We start from the raw sequence: 26,681 nt of genomic DNA, 5'->3' as shown, positions 1-26,681 counted from the left end.
TTACACTGTTTCTATAACAGTTTGCTTCTGCACTCTCACCCAAGATAACCACTCTGCTATGGAGCCCAAAGACATACCAGAGTACCCAAACTCTTGATTTATTTTTTATTTTCATTCTTTTTACAAGCTGGAAAATCCCTGGATTAAAACAATCAGAATTAATCAGACACCCCAAAAAATTCACCAGGAAATGTGATGTCAGAATGTCAGGATGAGGAATAAGGTTTGGGCTGGGTTTAATCCTGAAATCCAGCTAGAGATCTGCCCCAGCACCAATATCCCAAGCACCAATGTGACTTTTCAGGAGACATATGATCCATCATCCCAGAAGCAACAATGCAGCAGCGCTGCTGATCTGGCGCATCTCCCACTACTGGAATCCCTGTGGGTTGAAACAGTGGACAGTAAGAGAGCAGACCAGATGGTTGGAGGAATGAGGGCAGGGAGAAGGAGTATCCCAGCCTCCCCCCAAGAAGATGTGAAACTCTCTATAGCCAAATTGTATAAGCTGAAACTAGGACCATGAATTCTGCTTGGAAGTTTTTCCAGAACAGTGCAAACTGCATAGAAGCACTGTCGCTCTGTTAGCAGGCAGACCCATGCACTATACCAGCCCAAATATCCCTGTGGAGAGTCCCAGAAAGAGCACATAACTTTTCATAGCAACGATATGTGGCAATCACTTCATGTCTGACCCACAGGGTAATCCAGCAAAGATGACACTACAAAGTCCAGAAAACAGAGGGCAGAGAGTAAAGTCCCTGGAGGCCTAAGGAATTCTGATGCACTCCTACATGAAGGGATATGCTAAATCAGAGATACACAGGGCTCCTCTAGAGCAGGAAGAGATGGGTGGACTGTAGAGAAAACTTCACAAGGCTGCTAGGTCAGTAGAGGGGTTGAGGAAGGAAACAGCAAAAATCTTGGTGGGGTTCACACCTACCTTAGCTGCAGAAAACATTATAATCAGCCAGGGCCTGCTCCTCTGCAACAGGACAGGAAAGATCTAAGTTACCTTTGCATTGAGCCAAGCATAAAGTCCAAGCCAGCCCTAATGCTCTATGGTCCCACACTCACCTGGATGGTAGTAGTCATAGACCCTGACATGCCCTGGTTTCAGGTTGGTCACCCCAATCTCTTGTTCCAGATGTAGGACATATGTCTCAGACTTATGGCTCAGCTGGAGGAGAAGGGCAAATGACAGTTCACTTAGCAACTGTGTCCATTTTTCCTTACCTAAATTTCATCCTAAATGTAGGCAGTAACAACTCTGTGAGTCAAAGACAGGACTTCAAGATGAATCTTGAATATTCTACAATTCCCCCTGCTATCCCAGCCCTAGATTCTCCACACAGCTCTGCTAATGTCCTCCACTTCTGTCCTGCAGCTTTTCTAGCAGCACACATACCTTGTCCAAGTAGATGGCAACACCTGCTTGGGTTTCTTCAGTTCTTCTCACAAGGTGCCAGTGCTGCAACTGGGACAGGAGAGTAAAGAAATAAACTAACCTGGGTCTTTTGGAAAGGCAAGTGTGAGACATCCCAGCAAAGTTTATCTAGGCCTAAATAGGTAGGTTCCCATCCAGTCATTTCCAAACTTATTCTGGGCTCTCACTCCTTGCAGGCTGAGCTTCCTGCAGGCCGCTCATCTCTTGCAAGACCTAAGTACAGGAACATAGCCTAGAGAGCTGTCAAGAATTTGCTGAGCCAATTGGGCCAGAAGGATCACCATCCTCAAGGCACAAGGAAGGAGCTGACAATAAATGTTCATGCTTAGTTCAGTGGCAGAGGGGAAGAGATGGTGAGATTGCTCAAGGGAGAGACAGGCAACCACTTTCTACATAACCTCCCTCTCCCTTGGGGCATGAATGACTGACACCACATGATTATCCTGATTCCAGGCTTCTTACAGATGTCCTGGATCCTGGAGCGAGGATGAATCCAGAGAGCAGGGAGACCTCCACGATCACCATGTTAGAAGTGGCTCTTCTCCCAGTGTAGCTGGGGAAGAAAATCAAACAGTCAGAGCATCCCTGCCAGCTCTCCCTCTCCTCCACAACCATATCGTGTGTAGGACCTTGAGCCAGACAGCCTAGCTGGGACTGGGACCAAACCCACACTCCCCTTCCATGKGCCAAATTCACCCTCTGAACCTTCTGCTTAAAGTTTCTGGTGCCTCCATTGCAGCCAATAAGCTACCTTCCCCTAATCCCCACAGCTCTCCAGCCATGTCTGGCCTTCCTTCCAAATTGGGGCGGTGTCTTTGGAGTCACCTGACATTGACATAGAGAGTAACAGAGTGTTTATCTTCCTTGGTGCAATTGACTGGCTTAGTTTTCACTCGCAAGGCAAAGGATGTGGAGGCCTGTGGGGAGGGTGTGTTGTATCTCAGCACCATCTGCAAGGAGAGATAAAAAGAGAGAATAAAACATGGATAATTAGTTTAATATCACCTATCATGACTCTTCACTGACTACTCTAATCTTTAAGCTATGGACCACAGACAGTTACTGGATAAACTATATACAATGAACAGGACTAGCACTCCTTCCAGTACCAGAACTAAAGATCCTTCAGAGTGGAAAACTTCCATGATCCTTCCAGTTGGGGTTCCTTCTCCCCTCCCTTCCACTTGAAACTAGTCAAGCACACAGCACTGGAACCACTGTGCAAGATTTACATTTACTGATACCCTGGGAGCCATGAAAGCATCACTGTCCTCACATTTGGACACATTGTATCTCAGAGTTTCCCATGCCATGCAGGCTTACTGCAGTGTGGACAGGCTGAGACTGAAGCCTAGCTAATGCACATTTCCTTATATGAAGTTGCAAGAGAGACTCTTATTTGATAAGATAATGAGCAACAAGCTGACATAGCACAGTCTGCAGCAAGGAGGCAACCTACCCGGGTAAAGACGCAACAGCTGCCATGGGCCTGCACAGAGAACTTTCCTGGGATTTCTGTCAGTGCCACCTCCTGCACCAATAGCCGGTTCTGATGGGAGATTTGAAACTTCCTCCCAAAGCCTCTTTGGGACTTCACCCTCACTTCTGCAACCCCTTTTGTGCTGTATGTCAGCGCTGCATACTTGGCCAAGGCCTGCAGAGCAACTACTGTGTCCTGAAGAAGAAGAAACAATTCCATGTTTGCACATTTGCCGTTTTAGGACAGATCTACAGCTCTGAGACCCAAAGACCCTTGAACTTGCCTTCCTGAGGGTCTCTGTGAATAAGGACCTTTTCCTCAAAGCATTCACACTGTTAAAAATCACATTTGCACATATCCTGCAGAAATTCTTTCTCAAGCAATACTATCTTCCTCAACCCTGTGTTACCTGTGTTGAGGCAAACCCTCCATATGCATTCTGCTGCCTATTTAGCCAGGACACAATGCCGGACGCTGTGATGAGATCAGCCCCTGTGACATTTGGTTTGGAGAGCAGAGCCAAGAGGACATAGGCTGTCAACTCCACATCTACAGAAAGTGGTTGTGACCAAGGGCCAGGGCTGGGTGCCTTGGATGGAGTCTGACTCCAATGGATCTGCCCATCTGAAAAAGGAAGAGAGTGGATAACACTGAGGACTATCAGGAAAGAAATCCTCAGGCCTAGGAGGCACAATGACTAGAGTACACACAGATCATTGAGTAAATACCTCTTGGGTACATACATCACCAGGTGAACCCCAATCCCATGTATGCAGTATCTGTTCTGTAATACTCAGCAATCCATATTACATATTAAAAATCCATTTTTCAGGGTGATGACCAAAAACTAATAAGCCGATAATCTACATACACGGTAACTCCTAGATATCTCGCTCCTCCACTACCTTGTTTGCCAGGTCTGCTAGCTACCTGAGACTAGCTAGCTATGCACTAGCTAGTCCTAAGGGTCAGGCACTACAACAGGTGGGGCAGCTTGCCTACTATTCTGTCACTTGGCAATCCTGCATAAGAAACCCCATTTTTCTCAGAGCCCAACCTCCAATTCAGCAACCAAAAAAGGGCTATAGATTTGAAATAAATCAATGCCCACACCACAGTACTGCCAGCACATACTTTAAGTTTTCAAAATGTTTTTCTGGAACACCAGACAGGAATTAAGATCAAGAGTAAGGCTATGGTCCCTTCAGTCTGTATGTGACCAAGGCCTCATAAAGACTAACTGTCCCTTCTCTGATGTTCACCTGGCACTGAGGCTCCCATACCTGCTCTGATTGCCTTTTGATCAAGTACAGCGAGTAGTTCTTGTGTGTGACGAGTGTCCTTAGCCAGGGCGAAGGTGTAGGCCAGCAGGGCCTGTGTGTAAGTGTTGGTAGCTTTGGGAAGAGAAGGAGTGATACAGCCCAGAGCCTTGCGCACCACTTTGCTCTACAGAGAAGACATACATTGACATTGGTCACTCAGATTCACATACATGTGGCAAGCAAACTCAAGGGACACTCAAGCAAAAGAATGCATTAGCATATGTAGGCATAGAAAGCACCTCCTACATTCAATTGTGTATCTTGGTGAGGTCGAACCTGCACTCTTCCCTTTATTTCACTGCAGTACCACTAAGCAAAGTGTCTCCAATTCTATGCTGAAAGTGCTTGACGTAGATCTCCTGGCTACCTTTTCTTAGTTAGTCACAGGCTTCAGCAATGCTCAGTCAGTGAAATAAACCCTCTCACTGCTGGAATGTCACCACCACATCTTACTTTCCAAGTCAAAATATAACAAAAGCAACAAAAAACAATTCCAAATGCTTATACCTAGCCTGGTAACCAAGATTACCATGTTCAATTTACCTCTACAATGCCTTACGAGGTCACTTGGATTTTCCAGTTTCCTTGGAACATCAGTATGTTGTTAGCAGGAAGGAGCAAATCCACTGGTCTCAGTGACATTGTGTTCCAGCATTCTGCTATACTGTTCCAAGCATGAGCCAAAGGCTCACAGTGGTTGCCTGCCCTGTCTTTGTGCATCTCCAGCACTTTGAGGTCCTCCTCTTCCAGTGGCCTCTTCTCAAGTACAGTGAGGACCAAACAAGGACTATATTTAAAATTTGGTCTGATACGTGATATACTCCTCATCTCTTTTCCTTCTAGAAGGGAAAAAAGGTAATGTCTCTGTCATGTGGGTGCTTTCTAGACAGTGTAGTAGAACCACTGGATACAGCCACTGATTCCCAGAGATACTCATTGTATCTACACATGAAGCATCAAAAGTTCCCAGGATCAAACTGTTGCTTTTTTGTTTGCCCTCTTCCAGTAAAACAAAGCAGGATAGCTAAGCTAAGCTCCCATTGTTTTTAAAAAAAATCCAAATTTTCTGCTGTTAAATGTAATATCTACAGGTAGCACAGTAAAGTCTGTATTCTGTAAATGACTAGAGCTAAAAATGGATTAGAGTAAGTCCATGGCATTTGTTCAAAGGCTCCCTTATTAATCATTTTGTTTTTTAAATCACTTTCCCAGATGGTTAAAATGGAGGTAACAGCACTAGTCTTTATACAACTGCCAAAATTCTAGTGAAAGCAGTTGAAATACTAACTATGATTTATTACAATACATCTTAATACCAATTATTATCCTACATCTTAATACCTTGTCTAGGAACAGTCTGATATGTATTATTATCCTTCTGGCTCTCATGTCTCCTGGTGAAGTTAACACAAGAACTGAAGTGGAAGTATTTTCACACTTACTGCACTCACTGTGGTGTTGACAGTACAGTCCTAACTGTACACTGTATAGAAGCATTCAGCTACCCTGTGAGCAGTCATGTGCCAGCTAAGGATCTGCTTTTCTATAACAAGCTGTTTTTTCCCAGCCAACATAAACAATCTAGTTTGATCTCTTGGAACAATTTCCAACATGGGGTGAGGGTGGAGGCTTCTTTGAGTCTGTCTTGATTTTTGTCATGCAAAGCATGCCTTAATATAAACTTATTCATGACTATGTAAAACATCTCCAACTTTTTTCCAATATTTCAATACCTAAATGACTTTCATGAATCTTTTGATTATGTTTGTAGGGGAAAGTAAGTTCTGTTCTGAACCATACTGAGCCTGAACTTTTGGAGGACATCCTCAAACTTTTTTTCAGGATTTTGACCTCCAGAGATTGCATATTCTTCCTAAAACCATTTATAATCCAATCAGTGAAATTTCCTGAGTGCTATTACAGGCTTTATCTTTCCCACTTTATCACCCACAGATCTACTCAGCAAATTCCTTTACTTGGACCAAGATGACCACTGTAAGATACGTTTTAAACTGCTTCTCTGTCATCACTTGTGACTGACTTTTCATTATCATGAACATTTTATCTGAAAGCAATGGTTTGTGCATGTGTGTGCAACTGAATAACTATCTGGTTGCTTTCAGACCAACAATTTCTTTAACTTCTGCTGTAACAAAGTGTTCCTCACTCCGTGGACAATTCTTTCTGAGATAAAAATATTCTTGTCAACTTCTCTGCAGCATGAGGAATTCCACGAGGTATTCTCTGGCAGCTTAGGTTTTCTAACATCACAAAGATCAAAACACTGGTCAGCCTCAGTGGATTCACTCTGGACACAGCAGTTACCACTGATTCATCATGCAAAATGCTTTGAGGTTCCATTTGTCTCTCTTTGGAGATATTTCTCACGGATCTGGAGCACAATTTGGTTTCTTCTCAGGAACTTCCTGCTTTCCTCCTCAAATTACAAAACTGGCCACAAAGATCTACTACGAACTCCTTAATTTTGTTTTTCCACTACTAGGATAAAAGTTCTTGTCCTTGTGTTTCATTCTGCTATGGAGCACAATACATGTCAAATATTTGTGATTCAGTTTCATAAAAAGCCTCCTTCACGCAAGTCAGCTGAAACTCAGACACTTCACAGAATCAGGAAATCAAATAACTCAAGTTTGAAGAGATCTCAGGAGGTCTCTAATCCAACCTCTTGCTCAGAGCATGGTCACTTATGAGATCTGACTAGGTAGTTCAGAGATATATCCTGTTGGGTTTTGAAAACCTCCAAGGACGGAGATTGTTAAACCTCTCTAGGCAACCTGTTCCAATACTTGATTGTCCTTATGGTGAAAAAAAGATGATCTAAATGATGTCTGTTGTGAGGATGAAGGTTAATTTACAGTTGTCTCCCTTTTTTCTATGCCCATTGCTTGCCACCACAATGAAAAGCACCACTCTTTCACTTTTCATATTTTCAGAAAGTTTTGCTTCTCAATGTCTTTAGCATTTTAGTTGATTATATTTTTTTAATTGCCAGTACCACAGAGTTTCATAAATAGCTATGATCCTCAGCACTTGTAAGAGATCCCCCTCATTATYATTTGGGTAGGCAATTCTAGTTTCCTTTATTTCATAATATGTACCTCTCTGCAACACTCCTTCCCCAGACTCCCATGGTCTGGTAGATAAAACACATTAAAAATATTATGATGTCTATTTATTTGGCTGCAAGAGCAGCAATGCCCACCATTGCTCCCAAACACATCACTGCTAACTGACCTGTATAGAGCATGGGGAAGCAAGGCACAGGGGGGAAGAAACAGGAATTAGCAAGGCCAGGGACGTAGGCTTGCTATCTAGCCATGAACCCCAACAGTTCCTGGTAACCTAACCCTACCTTCTCTCCCCTGCCAACAATGCCCTTGTGAAGGGGTGGTCAAGGCCTTTTTCTAAGAAATGATAAGCCCTTCCTCCCCCATCCCATTACTTTGTCCCTGAACCTCTCCAAGATGCTCTGTTGTGTGCCTCAGTATCCCTACTGAGGTCTTCAGGATTCAAATCTGAAGGAAGACCATGGGAAAGAATCCCAATATTTACCTTTGGTGTCTCTCCTGTCTCTAAGTATGCAGCAGTGATGTAGGCAGCCAAGGGGACTTCTCCATCCACACCTCCCTGCATAAATATAATCATATGCAAAAACATGCACAAATATCCAAAAAGCTGGGAAGGATAATACACAAAGGCCTGAAGTTTTTCAGCAAAGGCCCTGCCCTTCTCTGGTTTAGTTGCATGCAAGAGAGCAGAAAACACACAAAACTGAACTAAAAAAAAAAAAAAAAAAGTCTTGCTTGTACATTTGGCAAGAACTGCTTTTAGTATGTCCTTGAAGGTGCTCTGGTCCCTACCCTCATGGTTGTATGGAAAAGTTGGCCCATATTTCTGAAGCAACCATTGGGAAGCTGATGGAACTCCAGCCAGGTGAGAGCTGCTTGGATGCCCCTGTTGTCCAGGAATATGTATGGTTTGGCTTGGGCAAAGCATTTGATTACAAATGCAGTCAGCCTGGTTGAGGAGAAAACAGAAAAAAAAAAGGCATGTGAAAGGGAACACAAGCAGAATGAGATAGAATGAATAAGAAAGAGAGGGGAGAATAAGCAGAAAGAAGGACTCTASAGAGAAACTGAGAAAGAAAACTGGGAGTTTGAAACTGACAAGTATCTTCTCTCCTATTGTAGTGTTACTCCTAATTTGCCTGTCCAGTGTCACTCTTCATCCCAAGGACAGTTGCACACCCCTAGAGTGCCCTGGCCTGTAAAGCATTTGAAACACTTTGGGTCCAATATGACAGAAAGGTTTCAGTGCAGGAAGCTACCCACCCTCCAGGCTGTTAGACAGCAGGTATTGTAAGGAGAGAACCTAGGTCTTACCAAGTATTACCATACTCATCCCTGGTACCAAATTCACTGTAGGAACCATCAGGGTGCTGATACTGCAGCTGTATCTGGTACCCTAGGAAGAAGAACAGGAAATTAGTACTCAGATCTCAGAATGGTATTTGCAATGAGATGACTGGGCAGGGAATTGGGGGTGTAAGTGTATAAGTGGTAGAGTTGCCTGGGGGAAGGGGAGTATGCACCAGAGATTATTAGTAGGGTGAACACAGAGCGGGAGAGAGAGGAGGAAGACAGGCCTGCAGTCCTTGCCATTGCTCAGGAATCCTGTAGCCCTCTCCTTGATCTCTGGAGTCAGCTGCCTTGTCTTTTCCAGATACTGCAGCATATAGACAACAGGGGCAAACAGCACCATGTTCTGCTCTCCACAGCCATGGGGCATCTGCACCAGGTGGTCCAGGTTCTGCAGTGCTGTCCCCATGAGGTCACCTGGAACAGAGCATAGGCACCCTGACCACTTGCTGGGCCAGGTAGTTGGCTATTTACCTGTAGAAATCTGTGACTAGTTCCTGGCAGTGCACCACGCAACACAGCCCCAGCACAGCAGAGCAGGTACAGCTCTGTCCAGTCGGTGTATTAGCTCTGCTGTGCCCTGCATATCAGCTGAAGACATTCCTATTCTGCCAGGGGAAGCCCTTAAAAAGAATGACCTCTCTCCTCTTATGTGTTTTAGCCCATCTGGAACCAGAAACACAGTCACATAAATGGGATACAAAAGGCAGTGGAGCCTCAAAATCTTGGAAAGGGTTTGAGGGGTTCTGGGTTTGGGCTTTCCTGGGATAAACTCAGATATACAGGATTTGGAAAGGTATTATCAAAGCTGAATTCCTTACCAGTGACTGAGATGGTGGCTCTGACTGAACCTTCAATGACATTTAGAGGCAACATCAGGGACACAGATTCCTGTGCTGGATTCTCTGGTACCAGAAGGGGCAAGATGTGTGGGGAAGCAGAAAGAAAGAGATTTTGATAAAAACAGCCTTCAAAATACCCAGAATCTCTCTGATCATGACTGTTGTGTGCTAACATCCATTTTCCTGTCACAGAGCTTCCAAATCACCCAACAAATTCTGTCCCATCTCACCCTGAGCTTCCTCTGTCCACCTCATCATGACTGTACTGTCCTTCAGCCTTCCTTCTCGAGAGGGTGAGAGGATCAGAAGATCTGATCAGAAGACCAGAAACCTCTGTAGCCAAAGCCACATTCCTGCTTTTCTCTACATAAGTCACTGCATTTCATTTCAGATTTCAGTTGCAGGGATATGTCTTCTCCATGCTCCTAGCGCTCTCAAAATCTGCTATTGGTTCCATCATATACCACAAACTTCAGGGCAGCAGCAGAAATCCAAAGTCATGTCCTCCAGCCTGGCCATGTTCAGTAGTCTGGCTTCATTTCCACATATTGAAAGACCTTGGACTGTCACATTACTAACAGGGATGTTTATGCTAAAGGATTGGATCCCTCTGTTCTAACCAGGAGAAGCTCCTGGAGGCATCAGAATTAGAGTATGCCTTTGCAGCTTGACCAGTCTGACAGAGGAAAATATTCCAGTAAATGGAAAAACTCAGAAGGTAGCTAGCCAGGGAGAAAGGAGATGAGTACACTGAAATGCAAAAATTTATATACCTTTTTTGGGACACAGGATGAAGCTGTGAGCCTTCTCTACCAACACTCCCTCTGGCTGTTGGAGCATATAAAAGTAACATTAATGAGCAGATAAGAGAGAAGCAGAATTACATGTGGATTAGAAATAGGTATGGACAAAACCCTGGTTCAGGCTTAATTGCCAGCTGGAGTAATATCATTGTCACATAAAATTAAAATTATTGACAATTATTTTAATTCTAGATAAGAAAACAATATGAATTTTTGAATGACCTGAATTCTGAATGTATATGAAACAGATGCTTTAAGATTCAGTGGAGAGCTGAGGAGGCTCAACTGAAGAAGGAGGGCCTGAAAGAGGGTGTATATTTAAAGTTTTCCATTTAGAAGCCTGATCACAAGCAAAAGAACAGAGGTTGGCATGAAGTGGAGGATAACCCCATTCCTCCCACATCCATCAGCCCTCACAACTGGGCCCAGCTCAGGCCTTGAGTCTCTAATTACATGCCTTGAATAACAAGGGATAACTCCCCAAATTAATCTGCATAGCATCTGGGGATTGCACAAAGCCCACTTGTATATCCAGGTAACAGAAGAGCTTGTCTGACCCGGACTAGAAGTAGTTTGATGATTGTATCTTTCTGTCCTTGGGCTGGGACAAATGGTATCTGTTTGCCACAGAGCTCTTTGGTAGCCACAGCCTCTGTGCTCAGGGTGATGTTCATTAGCCCTGAAAATAAAGAAACATTTAGTGCAGCAAGTATCTTATAAGAAAGAGCTTTCCACTAACACAGTTGAAGTCACCTGTTAGCAGCAAAGTGTTGGATCAAAGCCCTAAATACGGGAGGCTGTGTACCTCTTACCATAGTTGTGAGTATTTAAGTGCTTAGGATGAATGCAAACTAGAACCCTCAAGTTAACAAGATACATATCCCAGTTTCTTCACTTCCTGTCAGCTCTTACAAAGCATCTCCCTTCCCAGCTCCACCACCCCAATTCCCTGTTATCCTCACCCAGTTGCTTAGCTGTAACACTCCATTGAAATGTCTTAGCTTCATTGGCGCACAAGCAGCTGCTGTAGACACAGCCTTTGCATGGCTTCAGCTGGAAGTGTGTGGACTCCTCTAAGGTCACTTGGATCTGAAGGGGCAGCAGGAATGGCAGATTGTGACATCTCACCTTTCCTAAAATAGGCCATGGACCTTAGCCATTTCCTACCCACCTATGCTCTGCTTTCCTTGCAGAGCCCCTGATAAGGCTCACCTTCATGCACGTCTGCAAATAGTTGAAGACTGCAGCCTTCAACATGAAAGTCTCCCACTGGATCACAGAAGATGGCAATGTGAGGTCCACAAGAAAAGGCTTGAAAACAAGCAGACTGGAAGTAGGTGCAAGTCCAAAGCCATGACGCCCTGTGCAGAACATCCCTGCCTTCCATTCTGTGACAGTGTCAGGCACAGTTACAGTGATATTCTTCTTCCCACTGGGACTGAGGAGAAGTGGATAGTAATAGAAACTTTAACAGAATCCCATTGTACACAGCAACAGGTGACCTGGTCTGCATCCTTCTCCCCAGTACATCCAGTCTGCTAAACTAATTCAGAACTCTACTGAACCTGAAGCCCTCAGAGTATAAAAAAAGCACCCAGGGACACATCACTTAGATGAATTAGATGTGCCAATACACACCATCCCATGAGCAGCTGAGAGGAAAAATATTCACAGTATCCATTTCAGATGTCCAAATTGGCAGCTCAGTTCCACCTCTGCCTCAGATGCTTGTATCAACAGAATAACAATATTACAGGGGGTTACAAGCCTGGAAGATGCCATCAGTCATAGTCATCACTTTCCTCAGGCAGCACTTGCACTTTTCTTATCTAAAATTGCTTTACAATTGTCAGCAGTTTTATTTTGCTCGGCCTAGGAATGAAGAACCAGGAAACAGAAGAGCAACAGAACTGGCCCAAGAACAGCACTCAGCAGAAGGGACAAATCTAGCCATTCTTGTTTCTGTGAAATAATAGCAGATTAAAGTCCAATCTGAAGACAAAGCAGAGACTTGGCTTACAGCTCACAGCTTCCAGATCACAGCTTCTGATAGCTCTAGACTGTTCCATAGCTGCTACTACAGCAGAAATTAAAGCAGCCCTCACATAAGCTAATGATATTTGTCTCCAATAATGAGAGGCATTTACTTTCCCCTAAAGAATCCTTTTGCCAGGCACATGTGATCAGTGACATCATTGGTTGCTCAAATCAGGCTGGTAGACAAATTGTGTAGGAGATATCTTCTGGTAGTCAGTGGGTGAAATGATGGATGTTGTTGGAATTATAAGGGAGATGAGGAGGGCAGAGGTGGGAGGAGAGGCTTGTCTAAGTAGACTCCAAACAAGAAATTCTTTAAAAGTTAGAAGTGAAAAATCTCCAAAAGTCCCTCTCCTGAGGCTCAGTAAACAATGACCTCCCACAGCAGTATTTTACTCCCTCTCCTCTGTGATTCACTGCACACCCTTCCTATTTTGAAAACATTTGTTTGAAAAAGAGTTTGCTCCCTGCTCATATGGGGAATCTTGGAAGTAGATGGAACAGCAAGGAAGAAGGGCAGCAGAAACTCCGGATAGAAATTCCTTCTCTGGGACAAAAAGCACTTAAAAGCCATCTAGAATATGCTTCATGCTGCCCTGTCAGCACTTCATCTCAAACCCCCTCCAGACCCAAGCACCTTCTCTTCCTCACTAGTACTGGTCCCCTCCCTCAAGGGACCCTGCCCACTCACTGAGGCTTCAGCCTTTCTCTCAGGACAGAATTCACAGTCATGCAACAGGCTCCTGTATGGATCAGCTTCTCTTACACCCCAAGATACATCCCTCGTGCCCAGTTTGACAACTGCTGGCCCACAGGGCTACTACAAACTGCCTATAGACAGTATACCAAACCTTTTCACTGCACCACATCTGCTTTCCTATAAATGCATGCAGCCTGCTCCCATGAATAGATACTACTTCTGTATTATCATCTAGCAAAGAAAAATGCACTGGATGCAGATATCAGCTCTAATGAGAAATAGTCTGGCAGTAATAAGCCCCATGACAAGTGTTCTTAGGTATCTTCCTCAGCAGCTTGTAGTCTAAACCTACTGCATCTGCAATCCAGGTTACACTAAGCCACTCAGACTAGGTACTTCTGCTCATTTTACTTACCCCACAGAATACAAATCCCATATCCAGGTTTCTGGGAAATACTTGTGAAATTTCTCTTCAGCTTGAGAAATAGGCAAATACTTAGTGGGCTGATAGGCAGTTGTTGTCAGGTGCCCAGCTGGAAACAACAAAGATTCAGTTAGCACAGGATCCTCAGCTCTAGTTTAGAGCAGATGAGCCCCAGCTTAGCTCAGGATGGTCAGGCTGCAGGTCATCCAATCAGCTCATGAGAAGAAGCACTGCACTGGAACCTAAGGTGCTAGTCTAAAGTTTAAAATCACTTGCCTCATTTGATAGTACTCATGTGCTTTGGGACTTACTGTGTTTGTAGGCATCACAGGAAGGACAAATATTTCCTCATCTCAAAGATGAGATTTGGTCTCCGGGCAAATCACTAACATTTTAGAGCTGGAAGCCATTAGTCCCAGACAGCTTCATACTAATATGACAGGTTTAGAGACAGGAAACATTTTTCTCTCTTCTATTTGCAAATACAGCAACTATAGCATCTTGTCTCAAATACAGGACTGCTTTCCCCTGAAAGACTAAGCATCCCATATATAAGAAAGAACAGCTGGCAAGTGCTTACTGTTATATGCTTTATAGGGCTGGGCAAACATTAACATGGGCTTGGAAATAAACATTCCTGTTCCCTTCAATATAGTTGTTGATGGAGTAGTTAGACATGCTCTTGGTTTCTTGATATTGGTGTTGGACAGAATTTTAAACCCCATTTCCTATAGAAAAAAAGAAAGAATTGATGCACCAGAAGCTTGTCCTCCCCTCTCCACCCTTTACCTGTTCCCTCATACAGTGGGGACTCAGCTGTCCTTCTGGCTTGATAAATTATAGTCTTGCTTCAGTTTAAGAGGAAATCATTTAGATCCCTGGCAATGGGGAAACAAGGTTTTCTGAGTTCATTTATCTGTCCTGAATTAGCCAAATTTATTCTTTTTCAAACACAAAGTTGTTTAGGTACTAAGTCTTATCAGCCTGCACAGTTCAGTTCCTACTGCAAAATTAATCCTGGGCAATTCAAATCTCTCATTCTATGGAGATTAAATATATGTAAAATCAAATTCAAGTAACAAATAATACATGGCATCCTGGATCATCCAGCTAATGTGCAGTAACCATACAAGTTTCTTTTCAACCAACAATTTCAAGTAGCTTATTCAAGGAACAGGACCTGTTCCCTACAATATCTGTAATGCCATCCTAGGATATTGGTAAAGTAAGGGCATCATCACACTTCTCTCAATTCATGGATTACCCCAAATAATCAATTATTATTACCCTGAATGCTGTAAACACATCAGGCTGATCAGAATCTGAGAACCCACACAAATGATCATCTTCAGACACTTGGCGAGGATACCTGGAGTTATAAATAGATGGGAACAGCCCATAGATCTGGGAAAGCAAGAGACAGCAAACTACCAGTCAGTGCAAGTAAAACCTGACATTCATTCCTCTAGTACACCCAAATCTAAATTGTTCCTGGCTACCATGTATAAAATCATGCCAAAAAGCACAGACTCACAGTCACTCTTCTCTGGTTCTCCTCTGAGAGAGCTAGCATGACCTGCTGAACTAAACATGAGATCAGACAGCAGAACCTGAATCTGGTTTTGCCACTGATGCAGAGTGACCTTTAACCTTTTTCCTCACACACATCCCCTAATCCTTACTCATGCCACAGTGAGAGCAATAATGATCCCTCTAGGCAGTGCTTTGAGTTCTTTGAGAGGTAAATTCTGCACAGATGCAATAGCCCACCTTTCTCTCTCCATCTTCATGTTAATATAATGGAAGGAGAAGTCAGAGCAGTTTCACTCACCATGGAGTTGCTGAGCTCTTTTTCTGGCTTTAGTAGAAGAACACTCTGATCCACAACCCTGACAGCACACATGGACCCAGGAGCTGCCAGCAGGTGGAGATTGACTTCTGAATTAGGAAGGGTCTCAGTCTTTGAGAAGCCCAGCTTCACCTGGAAGGGAACAACGTAAAAATGCAAGTGAGCCAGGCAGAACATGAGTGAGATCTCTACTATTGACCATTCTACCACTTCCTGAGCAGGGAGAAGTCTACATGAAGAAAGTTTCCAAGGATCCAAAGAATCTGCTAAGTATCCCCAGGTATATTTAAGAAAATGTTGGAGTTCTAAAAGGAAAGATGACATATTACATGAAAGACAGATATAGCAACTAGCAATACTGGAGATATTACTGTGTCAGAACACAGCACTTTCTCTACCCAGCAAATGAGCCATCCCCACAGCCTTCTTTCTGCTCCTTTTGGAGTCTCAAATAAAAAACAGGTCTAGTTTTTATCTCAATATTTTCTGTGAGTTTAGTCTCAGTTTTCTGAAACATTTCTTGTTCTTGTTTGAATATGATATATAGCAGATATGCAGCTGTGGAGTAAGGCTGATTCCAGTCCTCAGACGTTAGTCTTTGGAATGCAAGGCCTAGCCAAGGAGCAGATTCCCAGCGATTTCACAATGACCACAGAACTTCAGCCCTTTCTGAATGGCTGGTAAAATCTACTTCTTCCATCACCCATTCAAGGCTGTCTGTCCAGCATCAAATACCAGCAAGTCCAAGTGCCTGCTGAAGCAGTAGAGTAGCCCTGAGGTCTCCCAGGAGACTAATGCACTAAGTGTGCTGGGCTGTGATCCTGCTGGGCTGTACTTGCTAACAAGCCTATGGAGATGGAAAAACACAGTAATTCTCTGCCTCTTCCAAGACAGTGCAGCATGCCCCACAACGTTCAGCACATGCTTGCTCCATACATTACAGCATCCTTCACCATTCCCATAAAGCAGTCTACCTGACACAGCACTCCACACAGTATAAGCCACCCAGGACTACACATAACAGGTATTCTTCACAGTCTCTTCATGGATTGTAACAGACACATACACCTTCACACATTCAGTTATACTCTCAGACATGACTCCTACCTTATTTCTGAAACACATGGAGACACTGAAGACAGCAAAATCAGCGATGATTTTTCCATTAGGGAAGATGACATAAACCACAAGTGTTGGAGTTGGGGCATAGATCGAGTCAAAGGTAAGAGGGATGGAGAAGAAGCTTTTCAGTGCTAGATGGAGGGGAGATGGAAGGAGAGAAAGTAGTTTTGATAATGGAAATGGACTCTGATCAGCTTTTACCATCATTCTGTATGTGCCTGTTTTAGTTCCTCTCCTCAGGTCTCTCAAATTCAAGGAGATTTCTGAAGATCACTGAAGTAGTCAGCGTGTCTCTGGACCTGCTATTCAAGATCAGCAAAGGGATCTTCCTGGTTCTATTCACCACCTCAAGGAGATGAAACAGCTCTTTGGAATTCCAGCTTAGCTCTACAAAGCGTGAGAGTCTTGGACATCATTCAGAGCCTCCCATCACCAAAAATCACCCATTGTATCACCAAATAAAAGGTGATCTTTGTCCCTAAGTACTTTTAGGTAAAGAAAGGAGAGATGGAGAAGCAGAAGACAGTGAGTCAACACCCATCAAGATGATAAGCTGCAGCATCCTAACTACTCAAAGGTTATTTGACTGCAAATCAAAGGAGGATGGTTTTGAAAGAGGGTAAGTCTGTAGCTCATGTCYCTTGCAGGGGCAATGAAAAGAAACTTATTTGAAAACAAAGGCAATAGAGGTTGAACCTATAGGCTGGGAAATGCTGAGCGTTGACCTCTCATTGCCAAGCAAAAGGCTAAGGGAAATATGCAAGCTAGAAACACAAGATGCTCTGATGCAATAGAAAAAACAGGAGCCATTTCAGTATTGCAGAGGCATATACCATGTATCCACAAAGTGGGGCTGTCACAGAACAGTAAGTGCTTGCTAGACACAAAACTTACTTCTTGGTAGCCCAACCCAAACAGTCTTCTGACCTGCGTGGACTATCCCTCCTTTCCCCACAACCTAAGAAAAAAGAGAGAAAGAGAAGGGAATGCCAGTCACACAATTTTTTAAATCACTATGCAGATCAAACTGTCACTGAACTTGGAGATTAAATGGAGAAAAGAGAAGACAAAGGAGATACAGTGGTTAACTCACTTTCAGGGATCACAGGAAGCTCATAACATCAATGAACTAGAATATAAAGATCTTTTAAAAGGCACTAAATCTGGTATATGCAAAAGTCCTATGAAATGACTGATGATCTTTGGGGAAAGTTCTTCACATGGTCCAGCTCCTAGTAACAATAGCCCACATACTGAGTGAAGCAAAACCTGTAATAAATGGATTTGACATCAGTCATCTTGGTGCAGAGGAACTGAATACACCTTTTGAGATCTCTAGGCTACTGAAGGGGCTTTGTTAAATACAGGGCTAGGATCCACTGACAGAAAACAGTGCTTGTGAAGCTGAGTGCTACTGCATAGGCATAGTAACTTGCCTAGTGCCTGAAATATTTCTATTCATCTGCCATTAACCCCAAGGGGAGATGGAGACCAGCTGCTCAGGCATCAAATACTCTCCAAATAGCTAAAAGCTCTTGCACCTACAAATACCCTTGGCCTACCACTGCTCCTGGGGTAGATAGCTGCTGCTGCAACAAATACCACTTGGAGAAGGACAGGTAAGCCACATACCTGCTCTGAATCTGTACAGGGCCCAAGTAAAGGGTGCTGCTTTTCCTGCTATCACTGTAGCCCTAGGATCAAAACCAGAATCGAACCTCATGATGGCTGAGAATGAACTACTTTTCCTGGGCTGAGACAAATTTATTGAATATTAGGCTTGAATTTGTAGAGGATGCTGCTCTTGTGTCTTAAGCTGATCCACCAGCAGTTCCCCAGAAACTCACAAAGTAGGAGAAAATGACACGCTTAGGTCCATGTTCCAGGTCTTCCTGGTAAATTCTGAAGTCCACCTGGACAGCCTTCTTTTTACCACAGGGTATCATTTCTGGCACACGGCCAATAGTGAGAAAACTCCTGGTGGTGCTGTAGAATGGACGTATGAAATAAGTGGCTCTCTGATAATTCAAATCAACTGCCCCAGGCTTTCTATCAGAATCTTGATGTAGGACACTTGCCTGATGAGACATAAAATAAAATAAAATAAAATAAAATAAAATAAAATAAAATAAAATAAAATGGTTAAACTCTAGTTAAGCATTTCAGCTAGGGAACGAGAAGCAAGATCAGATATTCCCAGGCTGCAGATGACCCTAGCTGTGGCTTGATAAGAAGCCTGGGGCAGGGCTGAGCAACACAGGTCTCTGTGTGAAGAGTTCAGCAAAAGAGCAACCGGGATCCAGAAAATAAGGTCTCAGGAGAAGCAGATATCCAGACCATGCTGAGGTGTTTCTGGTTTGATTTATGGTCCTTCAAGAGGGCAAAGTGGAGATGTCAATAGGGCAGTAACTAGCTCCAGCRTGTAGGCTTATCTCTGCCTTGCACAGTCAGTTGAGACAGAGCCTTCCCCACCCACCTCCAGGGAGACTGAGGCACTGTTCCAAGCAGTTGTGTTCAGGCTAAATGAAGCTGTCCCAGAGTCTCCAGTGATGTACTCTCGCTGAAACTGCTGCTCACCATTGTTTTCTATGAGGAGGACTTTCTTGTACTGCAGTGATTTGCCTTGGTAATCGATGACTTTAATCTGAGAACACCGGGGGGAAAGAGAGGATCCCAGAACAGTCTAATTAGTGGCTGGAATATCCTACTTCTCCAAGTCAATAGCAAGTCAACAGCAGCATTTCCAAGGTCGGCAAGGTCATCCTTCCAGCACTAACAGTATTATCAACATTGCTGCTGGTCACCTCCTATATTTAATTTATGTTATTCTGTTAATTCATCTGTGTGATCTAGCTGTGATGAAACTCCCACATTCATGAGACAACCCTACCCCTCCCCAGCAGAAGGCCTCTCAGATGCTGAAATTTCAGATGATTGGCGTTTACGCCACACAAATGTATCCCCATAATACCTACTCCCTCAAGGCTTATTTGGGGATTTTTTCTCACTTTTGATGATTCAAGATTTTTTTCTGGGAGTCATGCCCTCCCAAGGCCTTGGCTGGAGGTGGAACACAACAAGACATTGTTAGATAATGGTCACTGTCAACACATTGCTTTTGCTCTCTTCTCCAAAGGGCTGTAGCTGAGAATTACCTTTCCCCTGTACATCTCTCCAGCATGGTAGTAAGAATTCACATCCTCAAACAAGGCCATGCCACCAACTTTAGAGATGAATAATTTGTGGGAAGCATTGACCTGTATTTCTAAGTAAAAGCAAAAAGACAGAAATGTAAGAGAGAGAGAGATAGGAAAACAAGCAGTCAGCAATTACCCTGTAGAATGACCTACTAGTAATAATGTTGTACATATTTGGCTGCACACACATTTCATACCAGGGAGATGATTTGCCCAGAGCAGTGGGTATCTGGTGATTCTCCCAGTTGTTTCTAGCCCTTAGAAAGGTTCCCTAAGCATCCCTGCCTGAAACTGGACCACAGGCACTCAGAGAGAGAGCGTCATGACTTCAGGCATCAGTGGCTCTGTCCATATCTGTGTCCTCAGTGGGCTTAAAGACCCAGTGACAGAGCCCTTGCTAGCCTGAAAGTCTATGGTGTTCCTGATAAGATATGTGCATCTTCACATGCTTTTTTCTCAGCCCCTAGAGACATTGCCAGTTACCTGTGCCACTTTCCACCAGTGAGGCCTCTACAAGTATGCTGTCCTGATAATACCAGAAGTCTTGGCTAAAGGAGGACAGGGTCACACTTGTGAAGAAGCAACCCATCTTGTCTGTCTGAAAAACACAGAGAGAGAGGGAACAAAGTCTGCACAAGGCAATTATGTTAGAAATTATCCAAAGGTGAGAGAAATAGTAGCACAAAATTCCTGCTCAGAAGGAGTTTGCCTACTCTGTAAAGGACCCTATAAGAGCTATTCTGACTCAGGGATTACTGCTGCACCCACAGGCTGATATGCCTCTGCCACTCATCTGCACCAGGTCATACATGGCACAGCATCAGAGAGATGTCGGAGGTGGAGGGAAGCTGTCTTCCTCCCCTCTGAGGACTCCTCATACTAATTCTTTTTACCTTTTTTGTGCCGTTGCACAGAACTGAATTATTTCTCTTCCTCACTGAGTGAGAAGAATTTGCACAAATACTCATTTAAAAAAACATAGGAAAGTGGCCCTTCCAAGAAGCCAGAACACCACAAGAAACAGTCCAGTGCACAGAGAAGACAAAAGTAATTGTATTCCTTAATTCTTTCTAGGGTGCACCTTATTACACTGGCAGATATGTAAGTCAAAGCCATTCCTTTTTTTAAAAAAAGCAGGTGTTCCTTGAGGCAAGGGACTCTGCTGAGAAAATAAACACTAGACTAATGACATCAAGGTCCAGCTTCCCTCAAAAGATTCAGGTAAGCTGTCAAACAACTGACAACCACAAAAGAGCCTATTGTGGAGTGAAACACGAAATGGAACAAGAGAAGGGGGAAGGATGAGGCGTGAAGGACTACAGAAAGATGCAACCCTCACACCCTAACAGTCTTGTGGTGTTGTTATTTTGGGGGTTAGCTGCTGTTCAGGGATACAGGACATGACCCTTCTCCGCAAAGCAAACAGCAAGAAGTAAAACTCTAAGCAGACTGTACAGAATCTACGACATTTCTGTCTTTGGGCAGAACAAGGACTTCTGGAGCATCACATAGCTTTGCGAGGTGGGGAAGGGTCATCGGCTTTTGTGTGCAACAGAGGAATCAGCACCATCAGGATGCTGCCCTCAGGGTAGAGATTTCTTTGAAGAAGTACATTTTTTACTCTGGTCCTGGGCTCCCAGATATTATTATAGACTGAATTTAAAAAGCTGCAACTTAATAGGAAAATAACAGATGGTACAGACAGCAGTCAGCAATGTAGAACAGGCATGTAATATACACCAAGTCATAGTCACCAGACAGTTACTAAGAGGTAGCATCAGTAGACTCCATGGCCAAGCAGCCAAAACCATAGGACAACATCACTATTTTTTCAGCTGAAACCTCCAGCATTGTCTTGCCTCACCCTGGGACTGAGCATAAATGTCACTGAATGGGACTCAGCCCCTGCAAAGCAGCATACCTGGTTGTTGAATTCCTGACAGAGATCAGATTTTGAAGTATTATACAAGAATGAGGCTATCTTCTGACAAAGGATCACATGAACCATCCCCTGAATGCCTTTGCCATAAATGTATCTGTTTGGGAGAGAAGAGGAAGAGACATTTACACAGTGAGAGAACACAGGGACTTGGTTTGCACATCCCCAGAAACAATTTATTCATGGATATTCACAATCTAGAACAAGATAGCAGCTGTAAAGCAAGCACAAGAGCCCTGAAGCACTGAAGCACTGTCCCTAAACAGGGACAGGCTTGGACATTGAAATGATGTGAGAACTTCAAATTAAACATCATAACTGGATGATATGCTACAACTTTCCAGAGCTCCACCAGTGCCCTTTCCCATTGTCTATCAGTCTGTTTAGGTCTGTGGTATGGTATCCAAGGGCTTTGTAAGAAAATTAGTGCAAAACTAATCTGTTCTGAGAAAGAGTAATGTTATAGGTGCTGACTTAGCATAGAGTGCTACACTTTCAGTCAGCATCAATTGTGATACTCCCAGAACACACTGGAGGCATCATGCTATAAGCAGAAGCATAGGTGATTCATTAAGAACATGCATTTACTGTTAAGGTTGTTAAGCCTAGTGCTGTCCTTTGACAATAACTAGGGTGATTACTTTTTACTTCTCTGTAACTTCCCCTAGAAAATAATCTAGAAAGGCTTCCCTTCATTTTCCATGAATTTGTTCTGCAGTAAAATGAACACCAAACATATGCCACATTCTGCCCTACAAATGGCCGCTTATCAAAGGGTAAGCTGTTCCTATATCTTGTCTGTAGTGACTTCTGGGATATTTTTAGAGTAGGGGCATTATAGTAACAGAAGGATGTTCTCAAGAATGTTCATGTTACATCAGGGTGCTGAAACACCTGCCTTGGAAGATTCTGGCCTCCTGTAATTGAACTGTAGTAAATTTCCCCGGAGATCCACAGTTTTACATGACCAGCTTATGCTCATCATTAGGGCAAAAATTAACACAGGGCCCATCTTTCCAAGCAGAATTCTCACCTGCCACAAACCCGGAGTGGGAAGGTTTTATCTAGTGCATAAATCTTAACTGGCCCTTCAAAGATCACTTCAAATTTTGGTAGCCCTGAAAGGAAAAGATAGAAAACTGTAAGAAAAAAATGTCCATGGACAGCCTGTCCAAAGAATCAACATGAAGACAGACTGTAGTAGAACAAGAGACGGGAAATGGAGGGGGAAGGTGGTGATAAGAAGTGGAAAGGGAATGTGGCCCTTGGTTCTCTCAGAGATTTGTGTGCGGTCCTTGGTTGATTGCCCTTCCCAAACTAAAACTCAAACATGTCCATGACCCTCCACTTCTTTCTGAGAAGAAATTAGCCTCCCAGTGCAATTAATTAGATGAAAGAGAAGTGGGATGGTACCACACTTCTGATTTTCTTGAAAAGCCAATTCTTATGACCTTGTCTTGTCTGACACAGAGATCTGCAAAAGTCAGCTGTATCAAAAGTCTAGGGCCTTGCACAGCACTCCTCCCACAAACTGACCCAAAGTCCAAAAGCAGTCTTTCTTCTGAGCCTCAGTTCGGACTCTTTTCTGTAACAGATGTTATTATTTTTCCCATCTGCTCCTGGGATGGTTATCTTGGGATAACTATCCATTTTCCTGCATCAAAGTGTGAGTTCTTCTTTGCAGCTCAGATATACTCTCCCCAACTCATACCATACTCCTGAACGGAGAAGCTGCCATATGCTTCCTTTTTGGATACGTTGATGACATATGTCCCCAGCAGAGGTTCGTCAGTTAGCTGGAAAGACATATCTGCAATGCCGTCTTGGGGCGTCACATCCAGCCACTGTCCTATCCGGTTGTTCTTAGGGTCCTACACCCACAAAAGAGAGGAAGAAACAGTTTTCTCCAGCATCAGACTGCACAGAAAYCCTGTTTTAGTATTTCAGTGCAGCAGACTATCAAGTGCTATAAGGTCAGTATAGTCTAGTCAAGAAATGCTGAAGATAATGTAATACTAGATTCTTCTCCTAGCATTTTGTTTTCTTTCTACACTTTAAATTCAGATCTCAAGAAATGATCCTTTACAATTCTAACCTCTTATCATAATGGTCTAAATTGATCTCATATCTATACTCTTGCAAGTCTGGAATAACTCACATTTATATTGAAGCAACTGAGAACATAACCTCATGTAAGTCTTACAAAAGACACAGAAGCTGTAGGGAGTATATTAGTTTAAGAAAACTTGAAGCTCTACCAGTCCAATTACAGATCTAAAATCTACCCAGATTAGAATATGAATAGCATAATGAAATGGTGGCAATCAGCATTAATATAACACTAGATTTCAGCATCACTCACCTGAAGAAACAGGGAAAACTGGGGAGAAAAAAAAAGCAAAAATATTAGAAAAACATGTCAGCAACACACATAACATACTTGAGATAACTTTGTCATCTTTCTGAGCTATCATCTCTTACTCTAGCTGTGACTTTCCTCTGGACACTCAACAGGCCTGGCCCAGGTGTTGGGGGTAGGGAAAAGTTAGGATTGTGACAGAGGAACAGGAGAGAAAGGGAGTAGGATCTAAGCATGGAATAGGGTAGCCTCTTCTACAGCCCAACAGGTCTGGCTTACCGAATCATTGAGTCCAAAGAAATCCTCGTCCAGAGTCACGATACGAAATTTCACTGAAGGTAAGAAAATCAGGGAATATTTTGAACTGACCATATCAGATCTCACTTCTTCCTTGCACACTTCTACTATGCCTTTCTCCTTGGTTCTATCTCCATTCCACACATGTACTTGTGGTAACACCTGACACAGACATTCACACATGTAAGATGTCATGGACAATGCATCCTCCTGCAACTTCATAGTCACCACAAGCTGGACGTCACAAACATTGAAAACATCACTGCACAAGAGACACCTTTTCAAAACCTTCTGCTAGGACTGTTCATGAATCTCAAGCCTCTCCAGTAGAGAGACAGCAGTCTTTCCATGAAGTGTTATTAGCCCTCAAGAGTCTAGGCCATGCTTGCTCCTATCTACTGCTCTCACCTGTCTGCCCTGGCTGATAGATGGGCTTGTCCGTCTGGATGAAAGTGCCACTGTTTGCCTTGCGTATCAGGACCTTTGTCTTCTCTTCCATACTGACCTCTTGGCCTGTGATGGTCAGAATTACAGTGGCAATTTCCTCTGTGCCATCAACTGGAGGTGCAACCTATACAGACAGAGAGCATGTGGCCCCCAAATAATATTCTGAGGGCCCTCAGCTAGAATTCAGAGTAAGCTGGAAGAGGAAGAGCTAACCAGTCCCCAATCCCTCCTCTCATTCCCCAGGATATCCCTTCCAATATCCAGATCCATATCACATCCAGCTCCCACTCAGTCAACAGTATAAATTACAGTATAGCAGCAGACCCTGCATGTCGTGGACTCCCTCCCTCTTCCCACTGGCTCAGGAATTTTGCTTCTGGGGACAAGGAGGTAACTGAWACCGTTGGTCCTCCAGACATAGTGAGGAAGATTGGCAGGTGCCAGAAAGGTGGGAGGTAGTAGTACAAAGTGGTAGGAGAGAAATCAGTCTATAATACAGCCTCAAATGCTAGGCCTTCAGGACTTACCCAGCATTTATGAGTATGAAAGCCAGATTACAAGGCCAGAGCAAACCACAGGGTTTTCCTGAGTCCAGCAGCCTCAGCACAGAAAATGTTGTGTAATAGAAAGTTTATTGCTTGGGCACGCCTGTCTTATCTTAGATCTTAATTAAATTCTCAACAACAGTGAATCAGTTCTAAGACTCTATTTATAAATAACAAGCACATTCCTTCCCATCCAACTGCTCTTGTTGCTGTTTCTCTCCAAAGAGATATGCAAGTCACCATTTCCCCATTCTCTAGCTATGGAGTTGTGTAAATCCTTCACAGAAGAGCCAAAGCTACTTCATCTAGTCTGGAGCAGAGGGAGAAGAAAAAGATAGGTTCTTCTTGTGTATTTAGAAGGATGGTAGAGTTTAACAAATGAAATCAAAAGTTAGATTCAGAGGAGGACATCAGTGTTGACCAAGGGATGCTGTACTGGGCTACCTCTTCATAGGTACCACCCACTCTTCTCCTAGCAGACTCATTCTATGGCAAAGTGGAACCTGATTGGGAGAAAACTATGGTGTATTTATAGTTCTTGTAAAGAGAATCAACAATAGCATTTGTCTAGGATGGCTCACCCAGAACTTAGTGCACATGAAGGTCTTCTTCTCATTCTGGATGGTTTCTTGCACTAACAAATCACGTCCTGTAGAGCGCTCCAGGACCAGATTCACTTGAAGCTTTGCTTTATAACAGGTGATATGGAGGCAGGCAACTTGGGTGGATGGGTAGCGGAGATCTGCAGGAATCACCACCAGGTAATGTCTGGGGCAGGGGGAGAAGAAGACACAAGCAGTGACACTAATATGAGGGCTCAGAGATGCTAAAGTGCTTCCCAGCTGCACAGTGACTGGCAGCCCACCACTGGAGAATTCCTCAGCACTATGCCAAGACTGCAGTAAATATTCAAAAGCAAGTGATCCCACTGAGAAGATTGCTTTACTGCCTACTCAAGAAATAGTTTCTGCTTGATCTAAAGCCTTATGTTCTATTCAATCTCTTTACTTTAGTCATCTCCAGAACTCCTCCCAAAAATTCCTTGGCATCTAAAGTCTTCGGGTAGAGTTGGCCTCATAGCACTGCCGTCTAGATACGAGTAATATGATCTGCATAGCAATTGGAGAAACAAATGTACCTGGGTCTAAGAGTTGACATGGAAGCCTCCGCCCACCTTCCTCCTCTCAGAAAAGCTTATATTTAAACTCACAAGAGTTGATTCAAGTCATGGAAGACATGGTAAGAAACTCAGCTGCCCTTTGGGCTGATCTGATAGAGCAGGAAGCAGGATAGCTGACTACATGGAATGTGGTTATCTACCTAAACTGATGCCTTTATGAAGGAGACTAAAACAGAAGTTCAGCATCACTCACAGTTGATGAAAAGCAGCTGCAAGGTGGAGCAGAAAGCTCAGGTGGATGACTATCCACAT

At 43.5% G+C, this 26,681-nt stretch overlaps 1 protein-coding gene across 1 annotated transcript; it reads right to left on the bottom strand.

Annotated features, from left to right (window-relative positions):
* Positions 1–358: 358 nt before the first annotated feature.
* LOC146599308 (alpha-2-macroglobulin-like protein 1) lies at positions 359–26,681 on the bottom strand. Its single transcript, XM_085298874.1, has 36 exons — positions 26,623–26,681; positions 25,831–26,017; positions 24,666–24,828; positions 24,240–24,292; positions 23,964–23,981; positions 23,313–23,472; positions 22,635–22,719; positions 21,584–21,698; positions 20,146–20,260; positions 19,621–19,730; positions 18,942–19,109; positions 18,313–18,543; positions 17,360–17,423; positions 16,451–16,596; positions 15,326–15,475; positions 14,782–14,898; positions 14,075–14,222; positions 13,486–13,603; positions 11,546–11,771; positions 11,296–11,422; positions 10,891–11,012; positions 10,304–10,358; positions 9,510–9,593; positions 8,929–9,105; positions 8,653–8,734; positions 8,131–8,287; positions 7,823–7,897; positions 4,211–4,373; positions 3,337–3,551; positions 2,907–3,122; positions 2,273–2,397; positions 1,910–2,000; positions 1,409–1,471; positions 1,078–1,180; positions 944–985; positions 359–382 (listed from the first exon to the last, which is right to left on the bottom strand). Exons 1-35 carry the CDS (start codon positions 26,679–26,681, stop codon positions 945–947), a joined length of 4,329 nt encoding a protein of 1,442 aa, XP_085155000.1. The 3' UTR covers positions 359–382; position 944.

The sequence above is a fragment of the Rhea americana genome, unplaced genomic scaffold, assembly GCF_003343005.1.
Source record: "Rhea americana isolate MKP2758 unplaced genomic scaffold, rheAme1 scaffold_142, whole genome shotgun sequence".
Classification (NCBI taxonomy): Eukaryota; Metazoa; Chordata; class Aves; order Rheiformes; family Rheidae; genus Rhea; species Rhea americana.
The sequence above is the reverse complement of the archived record's forward strand: the minus strand, read 5'-3'. Positions and strand labels throughout refer to the sequence as shown.

Excerpts from the sequence above, each read along its gene's own strand:
- LOC146599308 (XM_085298874.1), bottom strand. The coding sequence starts at position 26,681 with ATGTGGATAGTCATCCACCTGAGCTTTCTGCTCCACCTTGCAGCTGCT. Across the intron at positions 3,552-4,210 it reads TCAAAAGGCAATCAGAGCAG|ATGGGCAGATCCATTGGAGT; the intron begins GTATGGGAGCCT and ends TTCCTTTTTCAG. Across the intron at positions 1,472-1,909 it reads CTCCAGGATCCAGGACATCT|CACTGGCACCTTGTGAGAAG; the intron begins GTAAGAAGCCTG and ends TCCCAGTTGCAG.